This window comes from Lissotriton vulgaris, chromosome 4_1 (genome assembly GCF_964263255.1).
Source record: "Lissotriton vulgaris chromosome 4_1, aLisVul1.2, whole genome shotgun sequence".
Lineage (NCBI taxonomy): Eukaryota > Metazoa > Chordata > Amphibia > Caudata > Salamandridae > Lissotriton > Lissotriton vulgaris.
The window spans coordinates 923,712,476-923,734,590 of record NC_141691.1 but is presented as its reverse complement, the minus strand read 5'-3'; the positions used below and the strand labels follow the sequence as shown (position 1 = coordinate 923,734,590).

Genomic DNA, 22,115 nt, shown 5'->3' with positions numbered 1-22,115 from the left:
ACCGTGATTTCCAACAATTGTTGATCCAGTGGGAGCCCCCTCATGATTAACCTACTTAACTCAGCCTCAGCATCCAGAAGGGAGTTAACTTGCTGATCGAACATTTCTCTTTCTTTTTTCCGTCTATGTGTTGAAAAACTAATTGTCTCTCCCCTGACGCCCGCTTTAAAAGCATCCCAAATATAGGCACTACTAGTGCTCCCCAAATTATTAAGCCAAAACTCACTAATCCATTTTTCCACGTGAGTACAATAACCCTCGTCGAGTAACAAAGCTCGCTCAAATGTCCATCTATATGGTTTCCTACCTAGCCCGTTTATACTTAATGACAATAACAGTGGGTTATGGTCCGAAACCAAACGGGGTAACTTCTTAATCTGCGTGTTAGATAACAAAACATTGGAAATTAAAAAATAATCCAGCCTTACTGTTATATTGTGAGGAGCAGAGAAAAATGTATCGCCATCTATCTGTGGGTGTAAATTAGCCCATACATATGAAAGAGCATTATGCCGTGCCATATCTACTATCGCCCTATGCACCCTTTTCTTCCTCCCCCTATAGGAATGACTCAGTTGTAGCTCAATATTTGCTGGTCGGCTGATGTTAAAATCTCCGCAGCAAACAATTGGCTCCACCCAAGTTGAGAGCTCATGATCCAGGAATTGAAATATATCTGGGTCATCACATGTTGAGCCATAGACTGAAACTAGTGTGAACCTAGCACCTCTAAAACCTATTTCTATAATTGCCCACCTACCCCAGGTATCCTCTTTGCTCCTAAATACTGTACAGTCTACTCCTCTCCCCAGAATTGCTACCCCGCGAGTTTTGGAGGCTAAATGTGGTTTCCCTACTAAATTTGCTGGAGACATTATCACGACCAGGAGAGTGAATTGGATTGGTCCCTCGAGGAAATCTTGTAGAGGGGATTGTGTGGTCGTGAACTTCAAATACCCACAACATGTGGCCACAGTCCTCCTACGGGCAGCATCTCTGATGGAGGACAGCAATGGAATTCAAGTGCGCCCGTTAGGGTATTTTTACAATCACGTCAATTTAGCTACTCTGCCCAGACAAAGACTAAGTCCATTTACCCCGGTGGGGCCCAGATCGGCTCCACACAGTTTGTTTCAGGGACGTGATAACCTCTTTACCTTTGGTCCCCCTATCACAACTCACAACAGATTCAACGCCCTCTCAGGTCTAGATCTTTGTGATTGACGGGGTGTTGGAGAGGGTACAGTAGACGACGTCATAGTGGATTCAACAACAACGGTCCATGTACCTTCTTCGGCTTCGGATGGTAACAGTTTACCAGAGATCATAAATGATAAAGGGGACACGGTCAGACTTTTATCCTGGAACATCGCTGGCTTGCGGTCTAAAAAGGGAGACCCAAACTGGGAAAATTTCGTAAAGCGCCACGATATCATTGCCATTCAAGAGACTTGGGATATGGAGTGTGATTACTGGTTGGACGGTTTTACTTCTTATTTTGTACCTGCTTTGCCTTCCCCCGCAGACCGGAACAAAGGAGGTCTTTTGACGCTGGTATCGGTGAACATCAAGGGCAAAATCACCCCGATTGACTGTGCCTCTCATAATTTCCTCGTATTGGAGATAATATTAGAGGATGGCTGCAAATTGCTTCTTGTTAATTGCTATAATGCACCGAATGGTCACCCAGAAACTGTGCATTTTACATGGTTATTTGATTTCTTAAGTTTTTACAGAGACAAACAATCCACTTTGTGCCGATTTATTTTAATGGGCGATTGTAATGTTCATCTGTGCTCACATTGTGCCCTAGGGGATGAAGATGGGCCTGATAGCGTGTCCTCCCCTCACTTAGAACATACACAGAAGGGTTTGGCGCTCGAAAATGTATTACGGGAAAATGAGCTGTATGAACCTGAATTCTACGATAAGAGTACACGGGTTGCCACCTATACGGGAAGGGCTAGTGACTCGATAATTGATTTTATCTTTGTTTCAAGAGGTTTTTTGAATTATGTGATTTCATATAATGCAACTGCTATGCCTATGAGTGACCATAATCCTGTGGGGTTGGAGCTAGTGAATAGCTCCTTCTTGTTAAAATCAGCTGTTTCCCACCGGTCTATATTGCCTGTAAAGGATAAGGATCAGGGGAGAAGAATTAAGTGGGATATGGTTGTACCGGACAATTTTTTCTTAACCCTATCCTCCTCAGTATCCGAAGAGCTAAATGTGTGTGCCAACCCGTTAACTGGGAGCAAGGAGGTTATATCTTCCTTTGAAGGTATTTGCCGGTTTGTGTCCATTTGCCTCACAGCTAAAGGTCAGGGGAGCAAACATAAATCGGTGAAAGGCTGGTTTGATAAAAATTGTAGCAAAGCTCACAACCGCCTTAAGAAAGCCCTCAATACTCGCCCAAGGGACAAAGCGTTAGTGGCGCGACTAAGAAAGGAGTTTACTACGGCCACTAACTTGCGTAAAAATGAACTAAAGAGGAAAGCCTGGGAAGATTTAATGGATAAAGCCACCCTAAAAAACAGCGCTGAATTCTGGTCAATTATTAACACCCCTTTACTTTCAGGCGACCAAAACTCAGTGCTGGAACTAAATATATCAGAGGAGGACTGGCTTCGCCATTTTGAAAAAATGTATGATAGTAATAGGGAGCTGGAACCTTTCACAATCCCCACTACTGAGATCCCCCTGGAGCCTGTGAGATTTGATACAATTGAGGTACTTAGAGCTATAGAGGATACAGCAGGACGCAAGGCCCCGGGCCCCGATGGAGTGCCAGCGGATATGTTTAGGGCTAACCCGCTGTTTTGGGCCAATATTTTAACGAAAGTTTTTAATGCCTCCGCCGCAGTGGGATTCCCTCAGACCTGGTCTCTAGCTACAATTGTGCCAATATTTTAAAAAGGGCAGAGAGGAGATCCTAAATGCTACAGACCAATATCGCTGCTGGACTCCTCTGTAAAAATCCTAGGAAAGGTTGTCCTAGCAAGAATATCCGCGTGGGTCAAGGGGAACAACATTCTGTCTGAGGCACAATATGGATTTAGGTCAGGGAGGAGTACTGAGGATCAATGCCTCAATCTCCACCTCATAATTTCTAAATATACCAGAGCAAAAGGGGGAAGTATCTTCCTTGGCTTCATGGACTTGTCCACAGCCTTTGATCTCGTTAATAGATCTAAGCTGTGGGCAATGCTCCTGAAGTTGGGCCTCGATAGTTCCTTGGTATACTTTCTGGCGGAGCTCCATAAAGACCTGAGGGCCCGCATCAGAATGACCACTGACGGAAAGTGTACCGAGAGTTTTAGATCAACTAGAGGGGTCCGTCAGGGATGTATACTGGCGCCAATGCTGTTCACGTTATACGTGAACTCTTTGGAGGACGACCTAACGGCTGCCTCAAAGGATATCCCGAGCATGGGGGGTGCACCAATTCCGGTGCTCCTCTATGCCGATGATGCGGTGCTAATAGCCAGGACCCCAGTTGCCCTGCAAAAATTACTCAACTCCTTCGGCAACTTTATGTCCAGTCTTGACCTGGTGGTTAACAAGAACAAATCACACACTATGTCAGTAGGATGTGGTAAACTTAAAGAAAAAACCTTTTTTTGCGATGGAGAGGTGATTACATGTGTGAAAGTTTTTACCTATCTGGGAGTGATTTTTGACCAAAGGGGAACCTGGACACCGCAGTTAACAGCTAAAGCGAATGCGGTAAGAAGATCATACTCTGCAATTCTGGGGTTTACTAAGCGATTGGGGGGGAAACCAATCGAGGCTGTCCTGGTGGTTTATAAAGCCAAGACAGCTGCGATCGCTAGGTACGGGGCTGCAGTCTGGGGTTACGTTAATTCTAAAAGCATACAGACAGAGGAAAACAAATTTCTTCGTTCTCTGTTGGGACTACCCCAGTCAACTGCCACTTACTCTTTACATCTTGAGCTGGGTTTGGGTTATATTTTAGACATAATCAATCTAGCCCCACTCCTGATGTGGATCAAGCTCTGGCTTAACCCGAACCTCAGCCTTAATCACAGGATAATCAAAGACTGTCTTACATTAGATCACAGGAGGGATATTCAGTGGCTGTCATATATTGAATCCATGGCCGTAATTTTGGGACGCCCTGAAATCTTTAATAGCCCAGAATCCCTGTGCAAAGCTGATCTGTTATGGGTGAAGACAAATTTCACCAGATTACGTATGGCCGAGCGTGAAGCGGATGAGTTATGTAAACCCTCTGTGAGGGCTCATGTAATGATAACTCCATCTTTTGAGTTGGCTCCTTACCTGTCAGTGGTCACTAATTCCTTTCATAGGTGGTTACTGTCTAAATTTCGTTTTAATCAAATTTATTTGGTATTGTGGGACGAAAAAGACTGGTGTAAGCTCGAGGAGTCGTCCCCATGCAAATGTGATGGCTTCTCCTCTCAGGATAATGGCCATTTTCTGTTCTTCTGTTCTTTTTATCACGAACCTCGTACCCGATACTTAAAAACAATTCTGAAGGAGCTGGGTTTTACGCAGTACAAGCCTGCGTTGTTATATTTACAGATGATGCATTCCCCTGTAATTATGTATTGCACTGCTAGCTTTTTGGCCGCTTCTGTCAGATGTAAGAGATTAAGGTTAAGGTTGGAATCACAGTTAAGGACAGATACGTGAATTCATGTTTACTGTAGTGTTGAGTACAAACTGTAATGAATTGTGTGTAAATAACGCCCTTTTAACGTGTTTTTAAAAATCTACCTACTGTTTAATACTGTTTTAATTGTTTTTTAAGATATATGAATGTATGATAGTTGCTATAGAATACTTTTATGATTTTAATTAATCGAATAAAGTGGACTTTGACTTGACTTGACTTGAGTAGCGCTTGTGGTGGCGTGCTCTAGTTGTTGCACGTCACGCCGTGACATGACGTGCTGGCGGCCATATTGTGGCTGCGTGCGCATAGCGCATTAGAGGCGCGAAAGCTGATAAGGACAGCAGATCGGCTCGGCGCTCTTTAGGGCTTAGTAAGATAAATAAATACAGTTTAGACACTGACCACGTGTGCAGTCTTTATTGAGGAAATCGGAACATTACAATGGCGAAGAGGATGGAATCCTGAACCCCTGCACACCATATGGAGAAAAAAAAAACAAACAACAAGAGATACACCGAGGGAAACATCACTGATACCGGTGAACTGAAGATCTCCAGCAGGGAGCAGGACAACGGTGCCAGGCGGCCAAGGGAAGCACGTGGTCGAGGAGAGGCCAACAAGCGACCACATGAGGTACCCTACCCTAAAGAGCGTGGCAGAGCCCAAAACCACCCGGAGGGAAAAGACAATTACGCAAGGGGTGGAGTGAATAGACCCAAGCGGCATAAAGCATATCGCGCCAGATTACACAGTGAACCATAAAACAGGGGGAACCGTGCTGGCGGCCTTAAGAAAGGGCGAGGGGGCCGACACAGAAAGTCCCCAGTCACAAGGTGGTAAACAAGAGCAGGACAATACACCAGGCAGTCCCAGAAGTCAAGGGAGTACACCACCCACGATCAAAGGTGAAAAGATGAGTGCGCAAGCGGGATATGCAATGGCGCCAGTGCAATTTCTGCCCAGACCAGGAGAACCACTAATAAAATGGGAGGACTGGAGGCAGTACATTGAGAACTTCATAGGGGTGTTAGAAGACGAAAACGAGGAACAGTTCAACCCCAAGAAAAAAAAGCGCATCCTACTACTCAACCTAGGCCTGGAAGGACTCAGAATTTACAAGAGCCTGGTGCCTAAACAAAGAGGAAGCGCGGACGACGATGTGTATGCCCACGCCATCGATGACCTGAACGAACATTACAGGCCGGCAGTGTGTGTGTCAGTAGACAGGTTCAATTTCCAACAAAGGAAACAACGCCCAGGAGAGACAGTAGAGGAATAAGTGGCGGCCCTGAAGAAACTGGCGGCCACATGCAAATATGACACATGGGAAGAAGAATTAATCAAAGACCAGGTTGTGATGCACACCACGAGCACAGCAGTGCAGGACAAGCTGTGGGCCAGCGGGGAAACCACACTGAAGGAGGTGATGGTAATAGTCAAGAGGGCAGAGTTGACGCGCAGGTGTGCGGAAGCGACGAAGAACGAGATGGCGCCCAGCACCATGGTGAATAAAGTCGACGAAGAAGAGCCCTGCAGAGACTACAAGTACAAAGGGTCGTCGGTGAAGGGGCCCAACAAATGGCAAGGCAACCCGGGCCCTCCAGGGAAACAGACGGGGAGCACCAAGAAATCATGCTACAGGTGTGGAAGCTGGTCCCACGAGGCGCATGACAGGAAGTGCCCAGCGTTCCGCGCCAAATGTGTGTACTGCGGCATTGTGGGCCACTATGAGAAGGTATGTCGGAGGAAGTCTTCTAAAGGCATGGTAAAATACATTGGCCAAGAGTGCAAAGAACAGGAAGAAGGCACAGAGGAGGAAGTCGTCACTGTACTTTGCATTTATGACCAAGTGTTGAGCGTGGATGGCAGAATAACGACGAAACCGGTACTGGAAATGACGATAGGGGGAGTACCGATAAGCGTGGTGGCTGACACGGGCCCGCCTTACACCATTGTCCAGAGAGCGGTGTGGAATGAAATCTTCGCGCCACATCTAGTCCCAGAATTGGAGAAGCTGGACATCCGCCCAGTCACATATAACGGGGACCGCATACCTATGGCTGGATTCAGACCATTAAAATTTGAGTTCAGAGGCCGTTCCGCCTTCTGCAAGCTTTACATATCGGAGAGCGGGCCCTCGGTGCTAGGATGGCTGGACCAAGGCGACCTGGGCATTAAGTTGGATCCAGGGGGCAAGGAACAGATACTACTAACCGAACTGGAAACCTGGCCAGATCTTGACAAATGGAAGAGAGAGTACCCCAAAGTATTCGGAGGCACGGTAGGAAGGATGGAGAAATTCTCACACAAGATAATCCTAAAGGAGGAAGCCGTACCAGTTGCCCACAAAGTGAGAAATGTGCCCTTGGCAGTGAGAGAAGCAGTACAGGAAGAGCTACAGGACTTAGAGAAAAAGGGGATCATTGAACCTATCACGTGCGCGGAGTGGCTGGCGCCATTGGTGGTAGTTATGAAACCCAGTGGGAAGGTCAGGCTGTGTGTCGACCTACGCGAACTGAATAAGAACATTGTGGTGGAGAAGTTCCCCTTACCTAGAATTGAAGAAATGCTGGCCAAGACTAGAGGAATCAAGTGGTACTCCACTATAGACTTGACCTCAGCCTACCATCAAATTGCACTACACCAAGAGAGCCGGAAATTAGCATCGTTCATCACCCCATTTGGGTGCTATTAGTTCCGCCGTATGCCGTTCGGGCTAGCCTCAGCGGCTGTGGTGTTCCAGAAACTGATGCACCAACTGTTTAAAGACATGGATGGTGTCCAGTATTTTCAGGACGACATCCTGGTAATAGGGAGAGACAAACCAGACCACGATGTGAAACTCAGCAAAGTACTGAAGATCCTAGATGGTAAGAGCCTCACAGCAGAATGGACCAAGTGCCGGATAGGCATGGAGTCGGTGACCTACCTGGGGCACGAAAACGGGGTGCGGGGAGTTACCCCTAAAGCAGAGAATGTAAAGGCAATTTGTGAAGCGCCACCGCCCACCAACAAAGAGGAGGTCAGGTCATTTTTAGGCATGGCGGAATACTACAGCAAGTTCGTGCAGCACTTCGCCACCAAGACGCATCACATGAGGCAGCTGACGAGAGACAGCACTGAGTTCCGTTGGACGGAGGAGGCACAAAGTGAATTCGAAGTCATCAAAAGGGAGGTGGTAGGAGCAGTACCACTCCAAGGATACGACCCCCAGGGAAAGACAGTGCTTACCACCGATGCCAGCGACAAGGGACTGGGTGCTGTATTGATGCAAGACCGAGGACAAGGAAGGATGGAGACACTTAGCTTTGCATCCCGCACACTGAGCGAAACGGAAAAGAAATACAGCGTGATAGAAAAAGAGATGCTGGCAGTCGTGTGGGCAATGACAAGATTCAGGCAATTTCTGTGGGGCACACGTTTCCAGTTGAAAACAGATCATAAGCCTTTACTGAAAGTACTAACATCCAGCGGACATGCCAGTGCCACACCCAGGATCTCGAAAATGACCCTAAAACTACTAGAATTCAGATACGATGTAGAGTACATCCAAGGCAGCAGGAACAGAGTAGCAGACTTCTTAAGCAGGGCGGCGGCCATGGAACAGAGCAAGGAAGTCCAAGCAGGGATGAAAGAATTGGTAGCACTCACGGAAGACCAAGAAAGAGTAATCGGAAATCAGGAGTGGAAAGAAGCGTATGATGAAGACCAGACCATAAAGGAAGTGAAATTATACATCACAAAGGGGTGGCCAGACAAAAGACAAACCAGTGAGGACCTCAAACCATATTACGAGATCAGGGAGGAGTTGTCGATGGACGACCAAGGAATGTTCGTGTACAGGGGAGAGAAGGTCATCCCCCCGGCAAACATCATCCCCAAGTTACTAAGCATGCTCCACGAAGGACATTTGTGAATAGGAAAAATGAAGTTGAGGACCAAGCAAAACTACTGGTGGCCAGGGATGGATGTACGAGCCGAAAGACACGTCAGGGACTGCTTACAGTGCCAAGGGGCAGATAAAACACTCAAACCGCTACGCCCAGCCGTAGGAAAATTTGACCCCCCGCAGAATCCGTGCGAAGAGTTGTCGGTGGATATCCTGGGCCCAATCCTGGATGAACAAGGAGTTCAAAAATACGTGTGCGTCCTCATGGATAGATATTCGAAATGGCCAGAGTTGAAAATGGATGAAGTGATGGATACAGAGACCATCATAAAGTTCCTATCTGACACCTTTGTGAGAGAGGGCATCCCCAAATCCAACCTGAGCGACAATGGCCCCCAATTCAGGTCAGAAAAATGGAGCAACTTCATGCAGAGGAATGGTATCTTAGCCAAACATACGTCCGTCTACCATCCGGCCGGAAATGGACTGGTAGAGCGATTTAACAGAGTTGTGATGGGGTCAGTGCAGGCAGCTATCTCCAACAACAAAGACTGGGAAAGGGAGATATGGCACATGGTGTGGGCGTACAGAATCACCCCCACAGGTACAGGATATAGCCCCTTCCAAATTCTGAGGGGTCGTGAACCATTCACTCGGGACAACCGCGTATGGAAGGAAAAAACTATAACGAGCGAGTGGTCCCCAGCAGTGGTGCAAGCCAATTTGGAAAAGGCACAGGCCATCTACTCGAGACACTACAACAACCGCAAAAATGTGAAAGAGACAGACCTGGAAAGAGGCGAGTGGGTGCGAGTAAAGTTGGCCACGCTACAAAGAAAAGGAGACAGCAAGTACAGTAAGCCCATGCAGGTCAAGGAAGTGTTTGGCAGAGCGGCTCTGTTAAGCGCCGGAAATGCTTGGTCCCAGGATCGCATGGCAAGATGCAACAGAGTTCTACGATGGGGCCAAGGTGGAGCAGATCTGGAAGACATGGAGGAAAGAAACGTGGAGCAGGAACAAGCAGATGGGGAGCTGCATGTGAGAAGAGGAGAACAGCAGGAAGAGAGAGCTGATGACGGCAGCCAGGGAGCTGCGAGGGAAAGAGACATGAGGAGGCGAGATGAAAGCGCGGCTGCGCTTGGAAGTGGAGGAGCGGACGTAGAGACTCAGGAGAGGGAGACTCCGTCCACCCCGGTGAGGCTGACCCGGACGGGTAGAGCGGTGGTGAAACCGGCAAGGTTTCGAGACTTTGACATGAACGGCGGACTGTAAATTAACAGTTTCATTGTTTGGAAAAAGGGGAGATATGTGGTGGCGCGCTCTAGTTGTTGCACGTCACGCCGAGACGTGCTGGCGGCCAAATTGTGGCTGCGCGCGCATTAGAGGCGCGAAAGCCGATAAGGACAGCAGATCGGCTCTGCGGTCTTTAGGGCTTAGTAAGATAAATAAATACAGTTTAGACACTAACAACGTGTGGAGTCTTTATTGAGGAAATCGGAACGTTTCAGCGCTATAATAAAAATGCAATGTTTGTCAGAAAGGTGCTATAGAGAGACGAGGTGCATTGTTGGTGAGTGGTACTGATGGAATTCACGGGGGAGGAAATAGGGGTGTACCAGATTCCAAAAATTTGTCATGTGGTGGGGGGCGACATCTCAAACAATTCAGCTGAGGGGGGGGGGGGGGGGGGGGCTCAGCCTACAAACGTTTGAAGACCTCTGCTTTAAGGTGACAGAGGATGCTTCTGAATTCCACAATATTGGAGTTGGAATCAGACAGTTGCTGCAGGGAGTGAAAAAGCTTGTATGCCCTCGCTGTATGGATGGTTCGGTATGTAATCAAATTGAATTTGAAGGCAGCTTTGTGTCTAGTTTATACATACAAAGAACGCAAGTTGACGCCTTTTACTCGACAGATTTAACGAACTCAACGTATTCCTGCCAGGCGTGAGTAGATCACCGAGCCATGTTATTTAAGAAAGTTGCAGAGCTGAACTTCATATTATTTAAGGAAGTTGCATGGCTGAACTTCATGTACCCAACGAAAATGAAATGCAGCACTGACAACACCTGCGTTTATCTTGTTCGAATGCCTTGCCTTATGCAGGAATGATACCAACATACACAGGAATGGGTGGCGGATATGACGTTTCCTAAACGTCCAAACAAGTCGGGTGGTTCTCGGCGACGGATGGTGCCTTAAGAGCTGCTGTGGGCGGAGTATGCGTCTGGTGAAGGCCGCCTTCAGGAAGTCTGCTTTCAAGCACCTATTCCCTTCAAACGGGTTACCGAGGTGTTCCAGCTGCTTCAGGCCCGGGCGCCGGGGTCTTCCTGCTGCCTCGGGCCCGGACGCCCACTCGCCGTGTGTGGCAAGGACAGTTACGCAGCGAGGAGTCCGGGAGGTAGTCCTTCCTGGTTTTTTGGACAGGTGTACACTCTGCCAAGGATACTGCCCACTCTTTCTCTCGCCCATCACTCCCTTGGCCCGCCCAAGTTTAGAAACAGAAAAGTGAGTGGCTGCGATTCTCACCGGGCAGCACTCTCCTGATGTGGTTTTCTACATATGTTGACGTTGAGACTTTAGCTCTGCTTTAGCGGAAACTGTTTTGAAAAACACTTTTGAGTTTTGGGAACGTTACGTGGTGGCAGGACGTAGTTGCCGCTTGTTAACACTGTGGGACAAAAATAAAGCGGTTGGTCCTCAAAATCAGAATTAGCTGAAATATTAATTTTGCAAGAGATATAGACTGATGACAGGAAACAACAGCGCTGCCTGTCATTTACATCTAGGACCTAGGCTTGCAGTCATCTAGCTGTTAGTTGAAACCTTGCTCCTCTAATTAATTAGCCGGGGGTGATCTAATAAATTGGACGAAGGTTCACAACATATATATTCGTATTATCTCTGGCGTTGGGATTTGGAACCCCATGTTTTATCAGCTGTGGGTCTGTGCGATTGCCCACGAACGCTGCACGTGTCCATTTTCTGTAAGGAGCTGTGGAAGCAGGTGACAGAGAACGTGATTACCTGTAAGCGAATTGTTCAAGTGTTAGAGGTTCTTACCCTGTTCATGCAGTGTAAGCTGCAGTGCACCCCTCCCTTCATAAAGACGGGGTACTTCGTGCTTGTTCCGGTAGCAGAGTAACCGATGCTAGCGAGTTTAAGAACTTTTTAACAGATAGAGTAGTGACTGCATGTAACTGGTCTCGCCAGGGTCAGTGGTGATCAATGCATGCGGGTTCTGAATAGCATGGGGCAGAAGCTCCTAGGGGGAAGGCAAGGGTCAAGATAGTTACTGTCTTGAGCAAATTAGATTGCCTTGACTGTCCTTAAGCATTGTTAATCTCCTTTTAGATTTTTGGGATGCCAAGCCCTTATTTTTCTGTTTAGTTTTGCAGATTTAGTTACCTGTGGCTCCACATGGAGGCGACGGACCGGGAAGCCATGGGCACAGCAGTGCAACGCGTGGCAGGTATGTTGCAGCGGCCAGACCAGCTGGATAAAGTGGAGCAATATCGCCGGAGAGAGGCGCGCAAGAAAGCATCTGTCGAAGCCAGACTTAAGGTATTGAACTGTCAGCTGTACCTAATAAAAGAAAGAGCTCACGCAACTGGCTGCTGAATCTTATTCTAATCACATTTGTTGTTGGACTACTGTTGCAACGTTATCATGTGCCCTCCCAACTTTTTTAGGTCTTGCCTAGAGCCCAGCGCGCATGCTCTGCTCTAGGAGAGGGCTCTTGGAATTACTTCAGACTTGCAAGAGCCTTCTCCTCCCACACATCCCATTGGCCTTTGCGTGTGACTTTCAATAATTGAAAGCACGCAAATGGCCAAAGATGGGTGCATGTCCAGCCTCTCCTCAAAACTTTCACTCCCATAGCCTAGGGGTCTCGGGAGCGCGCAGGGTGCCAACTGTTGTGGATAAGGTTTACTCCCAGAGCGTTTTGCTCTCGGGAGCCAGCAGCAGCACGCAGGGATGCAATCTGTTGTGGCTCATGTTACAAATGCTTTCAATTTAGCGGCCCTGCGGGTGCGCTTGTTATTATCTAATATGGTGTCGCACACAAAACTCTTTCCTTTCACTTAGATAATACCCAGCAGTCTCCTGCTAGTCAGATAGTGAATGCCATGCACATCTGTGTTAATGCACCTCCATCTTCCCTTCAACACCTTCTATTACAGTACTGTAATAAGCGTACCATAAGATCTTAAGCTGCACGTGCTAGAACGCGTCACTTCTGTTATTCAGCTCGTCCCGGGCCGTGCACCTTCCCACACAGCTCCTAGCTCCGATGCTCGTATAAGTAGTCTCTCATCCCCTGGTGGCACGAATGATAGCCCCGGGACCCCCGCACATCGCTGACCTCCTTCCATGAACAATGAGGGGCAGCCTTGGCGGGGCTGCACAGCCGGCTCCTGCGGCAGGGCGGCTCTGAAGGGCTGACAGGAGCATTGTGAACCCCGGAGTCGGCCCCCGAGCCGCGGCCTGTTCTGTCATTATGCCCACGGCTTCCCCTTAGGACGCTTCCTACCCGCTGCCGGCCCACCCTCCCGCACAGCCACCACCAGCTGCCACCCGCAGAGTGGCTGAGGGTGGGGCGATGGGGATTAAAGTAAAGGAGCTGAGGGGAGGAAGCTGAGGCCTGCTTTCTCTCATGTACCCACAGGTTTTGAAGAAGGCAGCTTGCATGCCTGCCACACCGCTGCAGTGCACTCCTGTGGTGTTTCTGTCTCAGTCCTTCTTCCACCACTTGTTTTTTATACTCCTTAAGCAGTGCTCTTGTACCCCTCATAACCTCGCAGCTGTACTTTGCTCTGCACATTCCTCGCGCCCCTAATAACCCGGAAAAGTGAAAGAACGCTTTCACCCAGAACTGCCCCACCCCCTCACAACACTGCCCCTTCATCTCTCCCTTATAAACCCACACACTCTGATACGTGTGTCTAACTGCCTTAAGGAAGCTGTTTGTGTAAGGGTTGTCAGCCTTAATCTCTGTACATTTGGCCAGCCCACACAGCCTCCTCAGCACTCGTTTCCTTGCGGATGTTCCCCTCCCATGGTGTCATCTTCTGCCTCTCTATCGAGACCCTCCCCCACCTGCCTTCCTCGGCCCTCGTTACATTAAGACACTGCCTGTCCCTGTCGGGCTCCCTGCCTCCACCTCTTCCATGTTGTCTGCCCTACTTAGGGATGTTGCTACCTTACCTTCACCTCTCGTACTTCCACCCAAACGTGTGCCCCCCTGCCTCCTAAACCCTCGTCACCTGAAGGATGCTGCCTTCTCTCAGATCTTCTATTCGACCGACCCCCCCCTCCCCCTTCCATATCCTAAGCCCTCCTCACATGAATGAATCTGGTCCTCTCAAGCCCTCAGTCTCTGCTTCCTCCATCCCATCCTTATATTCTAGTCTCTACTTATGTTAAGGTTGCGGGTGCTCTGGGGCCCTCAGCTCCTCCATCACATCCCTTAAACCTAGGCTCTCAGTACATTAAGATTAGGGACGTTGGCCTTCTCAGGCGTTTAAGCCCCCCACCCCCATGCCTCTCGACCCTCGTTACATTAAGGATGCTGGTCCAGCCGGGCTTGCAGTCTCCCTCCCACCGCACATCATCATTACATTAAGGATACTGTCCGCCTGGATGAACCTCTTTCCCAGATGCCACGGGACCCTGCACTCTGCTAATCACATTAAGTGGCCAAAAATGAGGGAAATACTAACAGCAGGTTTCATTCAATTAATTCCCTGGGAATGTTAGAAATGCCGGGCCTGATTGTATTTCATGGCTTTTATGTTTTTTGGAGCACATTTCCAATAAAAAGGAAACAAATCACAATTACTTGAAACACTACTAATTCAGTAAAAAAGTATATTTACCACTACAACCTGCTTTCACACACAGTATGCCTCTCCTCCTCTCAAAGACACACACATACTTGCTGTCCTGACATACTCTCAATCAGAAAACGCAGACCAGGAAATCAAACACACCCATCACCCTCTATCACGTATACGTGCTCCCCCCCCCCCCCCCTACCCATGCACCCTTACAAACACTTGGACCTCTTCTCAATGAAACGTTTTTTCTCCTTTTTACTCTCTCTCTCTCTCTCTATATATATATATATATATATATATATATATATATATATATATATATATATATATATATGCATATGCACTGGTTGCCCATTCCCAAGAGAATCCTATTTAAAAGCCTGACCTTGGCTTTTAAAGCCCTGCATGGTGTAGGCCCCAAGTATATTGGGAAACGCCTATCTTTCTACCTGCATAACAGGGCTTTGCGGTCAGCCTCTTTGGCCAAAGCGGTAGTGCCTGCCATCAAGCGTTCTAGAATAGGTGGTCGGTCTTTTCGCTATCTGGCTCCTCGGGGCTGGAATGAGCTACCTCTGTCTTTGAGAAAGCAAACAGCCTTCTAGCTTTTTAGGAAAGCACTGAAGACCTGGCTTTTTGTCCAATAGTAGTTCTTGATTTCCCCCAGTTTTTAGCTGTTGTGTTTGTTACTCTGCACTTAGTTCTCTTCGCCAAAGCGCCGGGATGCTCTTGGGAGTAGCCGTGCGCTATAGAAGAAAATAAATAACATACAAAACATAACATATCTTGCACACAGATGCGCACAACCCCACCGTCCTCTTCCCATCGCATGCACCCCTCCATTTCCACCTTTTCCCGTTACACACACCCATCCTTTCTCTTCCTATCCCACATACACATGCAAACAGAGAGCTCACACCCTAACAGAAGCACCTGCTTTCTCCTCTGACTCCCCATCACACGCTCACACAGGAGCACCACCGCTCTGCCCTTGCAAAACCATGACTCCATTGTCCATCATATACACCCGGTACCATTACCCTAAAATCACAAGCATACACATTCATTACGTCCCCTGACACTTATCACATGACTGGCAATGCAACAGGTCTCGCATTTGCGAGAGTTTGACCTATTGGCATTATAAATGACAATGCCTTTCATTTATGTTTTGAAAACCTGCAACCAGTGCGTAAACATGCACTTTGTACTTATAGTAGTTGCTTACTAGACGCAAGGCTGGCAGTAAAAGAGGCGTAGTTACTGCCAGCCTTGGTTTTATTTATGCACTGCTTGCAGGTTTAAAGGCATTTTCATTTACAATGCCAATGCTTCAAACTCTCACAACTACGAGACTTATTGCATTACAAATGCTTGTTTCTGACTGATACTGACTCAGGCGGACCCTGGGCTCTGCCTAACCAGGCCTAGGGTCAGTTCTATGCTAAAGACACACTTAGAATACAGTGAAAACATCTTCATACACTAGGGTACACTATGGGTTAGGGTCCTCATAGGATTGGTATGACCTCCCCTATAAGGCCCTACTACCTAATAGGGCATGGGAATTGAAACTACATTTAAGTCCCTAGTATATAATAGGGCATGGTAGTTTAGAGACCAGCAGCCCTTTCTGGACTTGCCTGCTGTAGCTCGAGGTAAGTTTAAAAGCAGGGAATCCATTTTGTTGGATTTAATGCCCTCCCACACCCTTTCAGGTGTCATGCTTCATCATTTGGGCCTGCTCCTCGTTGGGTCGGCGGTGCTATACCCAACGGGCAACACCTCATAGAGGGACTCTTTAGCGGAGATCTTTTTCCAACTGCCGTATGGATGAAGTGCGGGCATGGGGCCAGAACTAAGTGGTAGACGTGGATGTGGTGGGTTAAAATAAAGCTAGTGGCACCAGGAATACTTTATTCAGTAGGGCCACTGCCTTAGTTAAAAACGATTAACCTGGAGGAGAGTAATGGAAAATGATGTTTCCAACTCTTATCCAAGGATTATTGTAGTCCGGTCAACATGTTTCTCGCTATAGTGAGTTTGTCTAGCGATTCTTCAGGACCAAGAATGACTAACTAGCAGGTATCTAATGGTGAAAGAAACTGTCTACACTAATTTATCTAGAGTGTGGTGTATGTATGCTTATATGGCTACCACACTAATGGGTGGAGGGGATAACAATATTATATTACCCTTCTTCAAGTTGTGATTGTCAGTACCTGTTAGGAGAAGAGGCAAAAGCATATCACAAACACGTTGATAGAAAAATGCATCATTGACTGTAACACTTGTGCGCTTTGCATGCCAGTGGGAGTCAGGCATGTCACAACACCATTGCACAAGTGTATCAGGCACTCTCAGATGTGGAAATTCAGTGAGAGTGACATGTGAAAATATAAAAACTTTAGATTAGAAAATACCAATATGGTATTCCTCATCTACGGCTATTCAAAACTCACCTAGCGTTAAAAACAATCAGACAACGACAGTGTCCAGCGGGTAAAGCTTCAGGGAGATCTTCCACCATAAGGCTATATATAAGGAAACATCTTAATGACTTCTAATTATACACATTGATTGGATAATGATTACAATCTGGTGTCGAAAGTGTATTCATCAGACCTGTGTCAGTTAAACTGAGGGACAAGGAGGGAGGGACAAGGAGGGAGACAGAGGGAGGAGGGAAACAGTGGGAGACAGGGAGAGAGACACAGTGGGAGGGAGGGAGACACGGAGGGAGAGAGACACAGAGAGAGGGAGGGAGACAAAGAGGGAGACACAGAGAGGGAGGGAGACAAGGAGGGAGACACAGAGGGAGGGAGGGAAACAGAGAGTGGGAGACAGGGAGGGAGACGCAGGGAGGGAGGGAGACACAGAGGGAGGGAAACAGAGTGGGAGACTGGGAGGGAGACACACAGGGAGAGTGGGAGACTGGGAGGGAGACACAGAGGGAGAGTGGGAGACTGGGAGGGAGACACAGAGCGGGAGTGGGAGACTGGAAGGGAGACACAGAGGGAGAGGGAGACTGGGAGGGAGACACAGAGGGAGACTGGGAGGGAGTCACAGAGGGAGACTGGGAGGGAGTCACAGAGGGAGACTGGGAGGGAGACACAGAGTGAGAGTGGGAGACTGGGAGGGAGACACAGACGGAGAGTGGGAGACAGAGGGAGACACAGAGGGAGGGAGGGAGACACAGAGGGAGGGAGGGAGACACAGAGGGAGGGAGGGAGACACAGAGGGAGGGAGGGAGACACAGAGGGAGGGATGGAAACAGAGTGGGAGACAGGGAGGGAGACCAAGTGGGAGAGTGGGAGACAGGGAGTGAGACACAGTGGGAGAGTGGGAGGCAGGGAGGGAGAGTGGGAGACAGGGAGGGAGACACAGGGAGAGTGGGAGACAGGGAGGGAGACACAGGGAGAGTGGGAGACAGGGAGGCAGACACAGGGAGAGTGGGAGAAAGGGAGGGAGACACAGAGGGAGAGTGGGAGACTGGGAGGGAGAGTGGGAGAGTGGGAGACTGGGAGGGAGACACAGAGGGAGAGTGGGAGACAGGGAGGGAGACACAGAGGGAGGGAGGGAGACACAGAGGGAGGGAGGGAGACACAGAGGGAGGGAGGGAGACACAGAGGGAGGGAGGAAGACACAGAGGGAGGGAGGGAGACACAGAGGGAGGGAGGGAGACACAGAGGGAGGGAGGGAGACACAGAGGGAGGGAGGGAGACACAGAGGGAGGGAGGGAGACACAGAGGGAGGGAGGGAAACAGAGTGGGAGACAGGGAGGGAGACCGAGTGGGAGATAGGGAGGGAGACACAGTGGGAGATAGGGAGGGAGACACAGTGGGAGAGTGGGAGGCAGGGAGGGAGAGTGGGAGACAGGGAGGGAGACACAGGGAGAGTGGGAGACAGGGAGGGAGACACAGGGAGAGTGCGAGAAAGGGAGGGAGACACAGAGGCAGAGTGGGAGACTGGGAGGGAGAGTGGGAGACTGGGAGGGAGACAAAGAGGGAGAGTGGGAGACTGGGAGGGAGAGTGGGAGACTGGGAGGGAGACACAGAGGGAGAGTGGGAGACAGGGAGGGAGACACAGAGGGAGAGTGGGAGACAGGGAGGGAGACACAGAGGGAGGGAGGGCGACACAGAGGGAGGGAGGGCGACACAGAGGGAGGGAGGGAAACGGAGTGGGAGCCAGGGAGGGAGACAGAGGGAGAGTGGGAGACAGGGAGGGAGAGTGGGAGACGGAGAGGGAGACACAGAGGGAGAGTGGGAGAAAGGGAGGGAGACACAGAGAGAGTTGGAGACTGGGAGGGAGACACAGAGGGAGAGTGGGAGACTGGAAGGGAGACACAGAGGGAGAGTGGGAGACTGGAAGGGAGACACAGAGGGAGAGTGGGAGACTGGAAGGGAGACACAGAGGGAGAGTGGGGGACTGGAAGGGAGACACAGAGGGAGAGTGGGAGACTGGAAGGGAGACACAGAGGGAGAGTGGGAGACTGGAAGGGATGCTCTAAACAGTGCTGATAGCTGCTCCTCAGGTGCTGTAAGTAATTCCCACATTTTAAGTCCTCTTGGCAGTGTTGCAGCTGTGTCTATGTTCCCAGTGGTAATTCTGCATTCTTACTCCTCTAAAAAGTGCTGCAGCTGCATTCTCTGTTCCCAGTGGAACCTCATTTTAAGTCTTCTAGACAGTACTGCTAGATGCTTCTCTAGTCTCATCAATAATTCCTCATTCTAACTCCTCTTGACTGTACAACAACTGTTTCTCTGGCCCGTCTGTAATTCCCACATTATAAGTCCTCTAGGAACTGCTGCAGCTGCTTCTTTAGTCCTGTTAGTAATTCCTTATTCTGAGTCCTCTAAACACTGCGGCTAACTGCTTCTCTGGTCCGGTCGGTAATTCCTCATTCTCAGAGCTAGATGTAGGTAGAATAGATTTACCGATTTTTAATTACCGAATTTTACCGATTCGGTAATTAAAAATCGGTAAATCTAAGGGGTGGGTATGTAGGTATTCCAGATGTGCTGGAATACCGAATCGGAAGAATTCGGTCTTTAACGATTCGGTAAATACCGAATCGGAAATGCCCATTCATTCCTATGGGCTTTGAAGCCCATAGGAATGAATGGGCATTACCGATTCGGTATTTACCGAATCGGTAAATACCGAATTTCACAAGGGTGCAGGGGGTGTCACTTTGACACCCTCTGGCACCCCAAAAAATGACATGTGCGCCATGTGGCACACAGACATGCCCTAAGGGCATGTCTGTCTGTCACATGGCTAGGTGTGCATGCACACATGTGCATGCACACCTGAATTCGGTATTTTAACACCCAATTGGATTGGGTGGTAAAATACCGAATTTGTAGGGCCTTTGGGACTCGGAAGAGTCCCACCTACATCTGGGAATTACCGAATCGGTAAAAATACCGATTCGGTATTTTACAGATTCTGTAAATTTACCGATTCGGTAAATTTACAGAATCTGTAAAATCTGGCCCCCTACATCTCAAGATGCCAAATACCGGTCAGAAACGGCCAAATTCGGCCGTTTCCTACCGGTATTTGCCACCTACATCGGGCCCTCAGTCATTTAGATAGTGCTTCTCTGGTCTCATCGGTAATTCCTCATTCAAAGTCCTATAGACAATGCTGCTACACTATTCCTGTCTGTAATTCCTCATTCTAAAAAATCCAGACTGTACTGCTAGCTGCTACTCTGGTCCCATAATTCCTCATTCTAAGTCTTCTAGACAGTGCTGCTACTCTGATCTTGTTAGAAATTCCTCATTCTAGGTTCTCTACACAGTGCTGCAGCTGCTTCTCTGGCCCATCGATAATTCCCCAATTTTAAGTCCCCTAGCCAGTGTTGCAGCTATGACTCGGTACCCAGTAGTAATTCCTCCTTCTTAGTCCCCTAAGAAGTGCTGCTAGCTGTTTCTGTAGTCCCGTCAGTAATTACTCATTCTAAATCCTCTAGGCAGTGCTGCTAGCTTCTTCTCGTGTCCCAGTGGAAATTCCTCATTCTAAGTCCTCTAGACAGTGCTGCTAGCAGCTAGCTAATTCTCTGGTCTCATCAGTAATTCCTTATTCTAAGTCCTTTAAATAGTTCTGCTAGCTGATTCTCTGGTCCCAGTGGCAATTTCTCATTCTAAGCCCTCTAGACCGTGCTGGTAGCTGCTTCGCTTGTCCCATCAGTAACTCCCCCATTTGAAGTCCTAGGCAGTGCTGCAGCTGTGTCTCTGGCCACAGTGGCGATAATGGTAGGTTCGATTTAAGGCTGTGATGCATTTCTTTGCCAGAAGATTTGAGTATGAATAACTCCTTCAATATTCTAGATCTCAGTCTCTCTAGCTTGGGGTTCATAGCATTTCTGATTATCATTGTACTAAAATCCTCAGACTATTCCTGAACTAAATACTGGTTGGATTCAACGAACTGTTTTTTTTCTTTTGGTTTCCTTCGGAAAGAGATTTGATGTATGTGAGGTTATGAATTGGGGAATGTTTTCTGGACGAACCCAGTCTGACATAGTTATCCAACCTGGTTATTTTCAGCTGTGCTTAATCTATTCGAGGGGGGGGGGGGGGTACTTTATGTGTGGATTGATTGCCTGTGACAAATCCAACTGCTAGTCTATTTGCATTATGTGCTAAATTATGAACACTGTTTTGAAAGGAGTAACTTAATTGCTTGTCAATGCTCCTTCTAGGCAGCAATCCAGTCTCAACTGGATGGTGTAAACTCATGAACATGTTGAAAAAATGGTTAATGAGGACGTTTTACATTTGTAAAGCTCCCAACATTTATTAGATTAAAAAAAAAAACTGTATCAAAACAAAGTTTGTGTTGCAGTATTTACAATGAAATGTATATTATATCAAGTAAAAACCAAATCTCACTATTTACAGTATTTAATGTACAAATAATCCTGCAGCATGCAAAATCCATTGTTTTGACCCCAAGACAATTTTCCAGGGCCTTACTTGTGACAGATTATTTAGTGCAGCTTGTAAATCCATCCACAATTGATCTTGTTGATGAATGAAGATAGACTTCTGCCAGATGTAGTGGAAGGATTTAGAAATGAGCCCCAATGTTAGTGTTATTGGCTGTTGGATGAAGGAACACATCTGATTTCTGAGAAAGACAAAGGAGCACAGGTTCATCAATTTAAGAATTAAATTAGGTGTACTGATGGAAGAGTCAACCAGAAATGGGATACTTTCCAGATGGTGAAACAAATGTTAGAATTAGTGGTCAAATTGAGGACTTTGTTCCCTTAAGAATTTGTCAAAACGTTCATAATGGTAGGTTCGATTTAAGGCTGTGATGCATTTCTTTGCCAGAAGATTTGAGTATGAATAACTTCTTCAATATTCTAGATCTCAGTCTCTCTAGCTTGGGGTTCATAGCATTTCTGATTATCATTGTGCTAAAATCCTCAGACTATTCCTGAACTAAATACTGGTTGGATTCAACAAACTGTTTTTTTTCTTTTGGTTTCCTTCGGAGAGAGATTTGATGTATGTGTGGTTATGAATTGGGAAATGTTTTCTGGACGAACCCAGTCTGACATAGTTATCCAACCTGGTTATTTTCAGATGTGCTTAATCTATTCGAGGAGGGGGGGGGTTACTTTATATGTGGATTGATTGTCTGTGACAAATTGAACTGCTAGTCTATTTGCATTATGTGCTAAATTATGAACACTGTTTTGAAAGGA

General features: G+C 47.8%; 2 protein-coding genes across 3 annotated transcripts in view; one reads left to right on the top strand and one right to left on the bottom strand.

Moving 5' to 3' along the window:
• The window catches only part of LOC147722730 (uncharacterized), a 637,985-nt gene that overhangs the window by 455,820 nt on the left and 160,050 nt on the right, over positions 1–22,115 (bottom strand). The window lies entirely within an intron of this gene.
• Positions 10,747–22,115, top strand: part of EXOC3 (exocyst complex component 3) — a 291,571-nt gene continuing 280,202 nt past the window's right edge. The window contains exons 1-2 of one of the 2 annotated variants that reach the window (XM_086965203.1): positions 10,747–10,953; positions 11,943–12,116. In XM_086965203.1, coding sequence (XP_086821329.1) covers positions 10,774–10,953; positions 11,943–12,116 — 354 coding nt within the window. In that variant the 5' untranslated portion in view covers positions 10,747–10,773. Of the gene's footprint in view, positions 11,061–11,942; positions 12,117–22,115 lie in introns of both variants that reach the window. The other variant, XM_086965204.1, reaches the window with a different exon arrangement.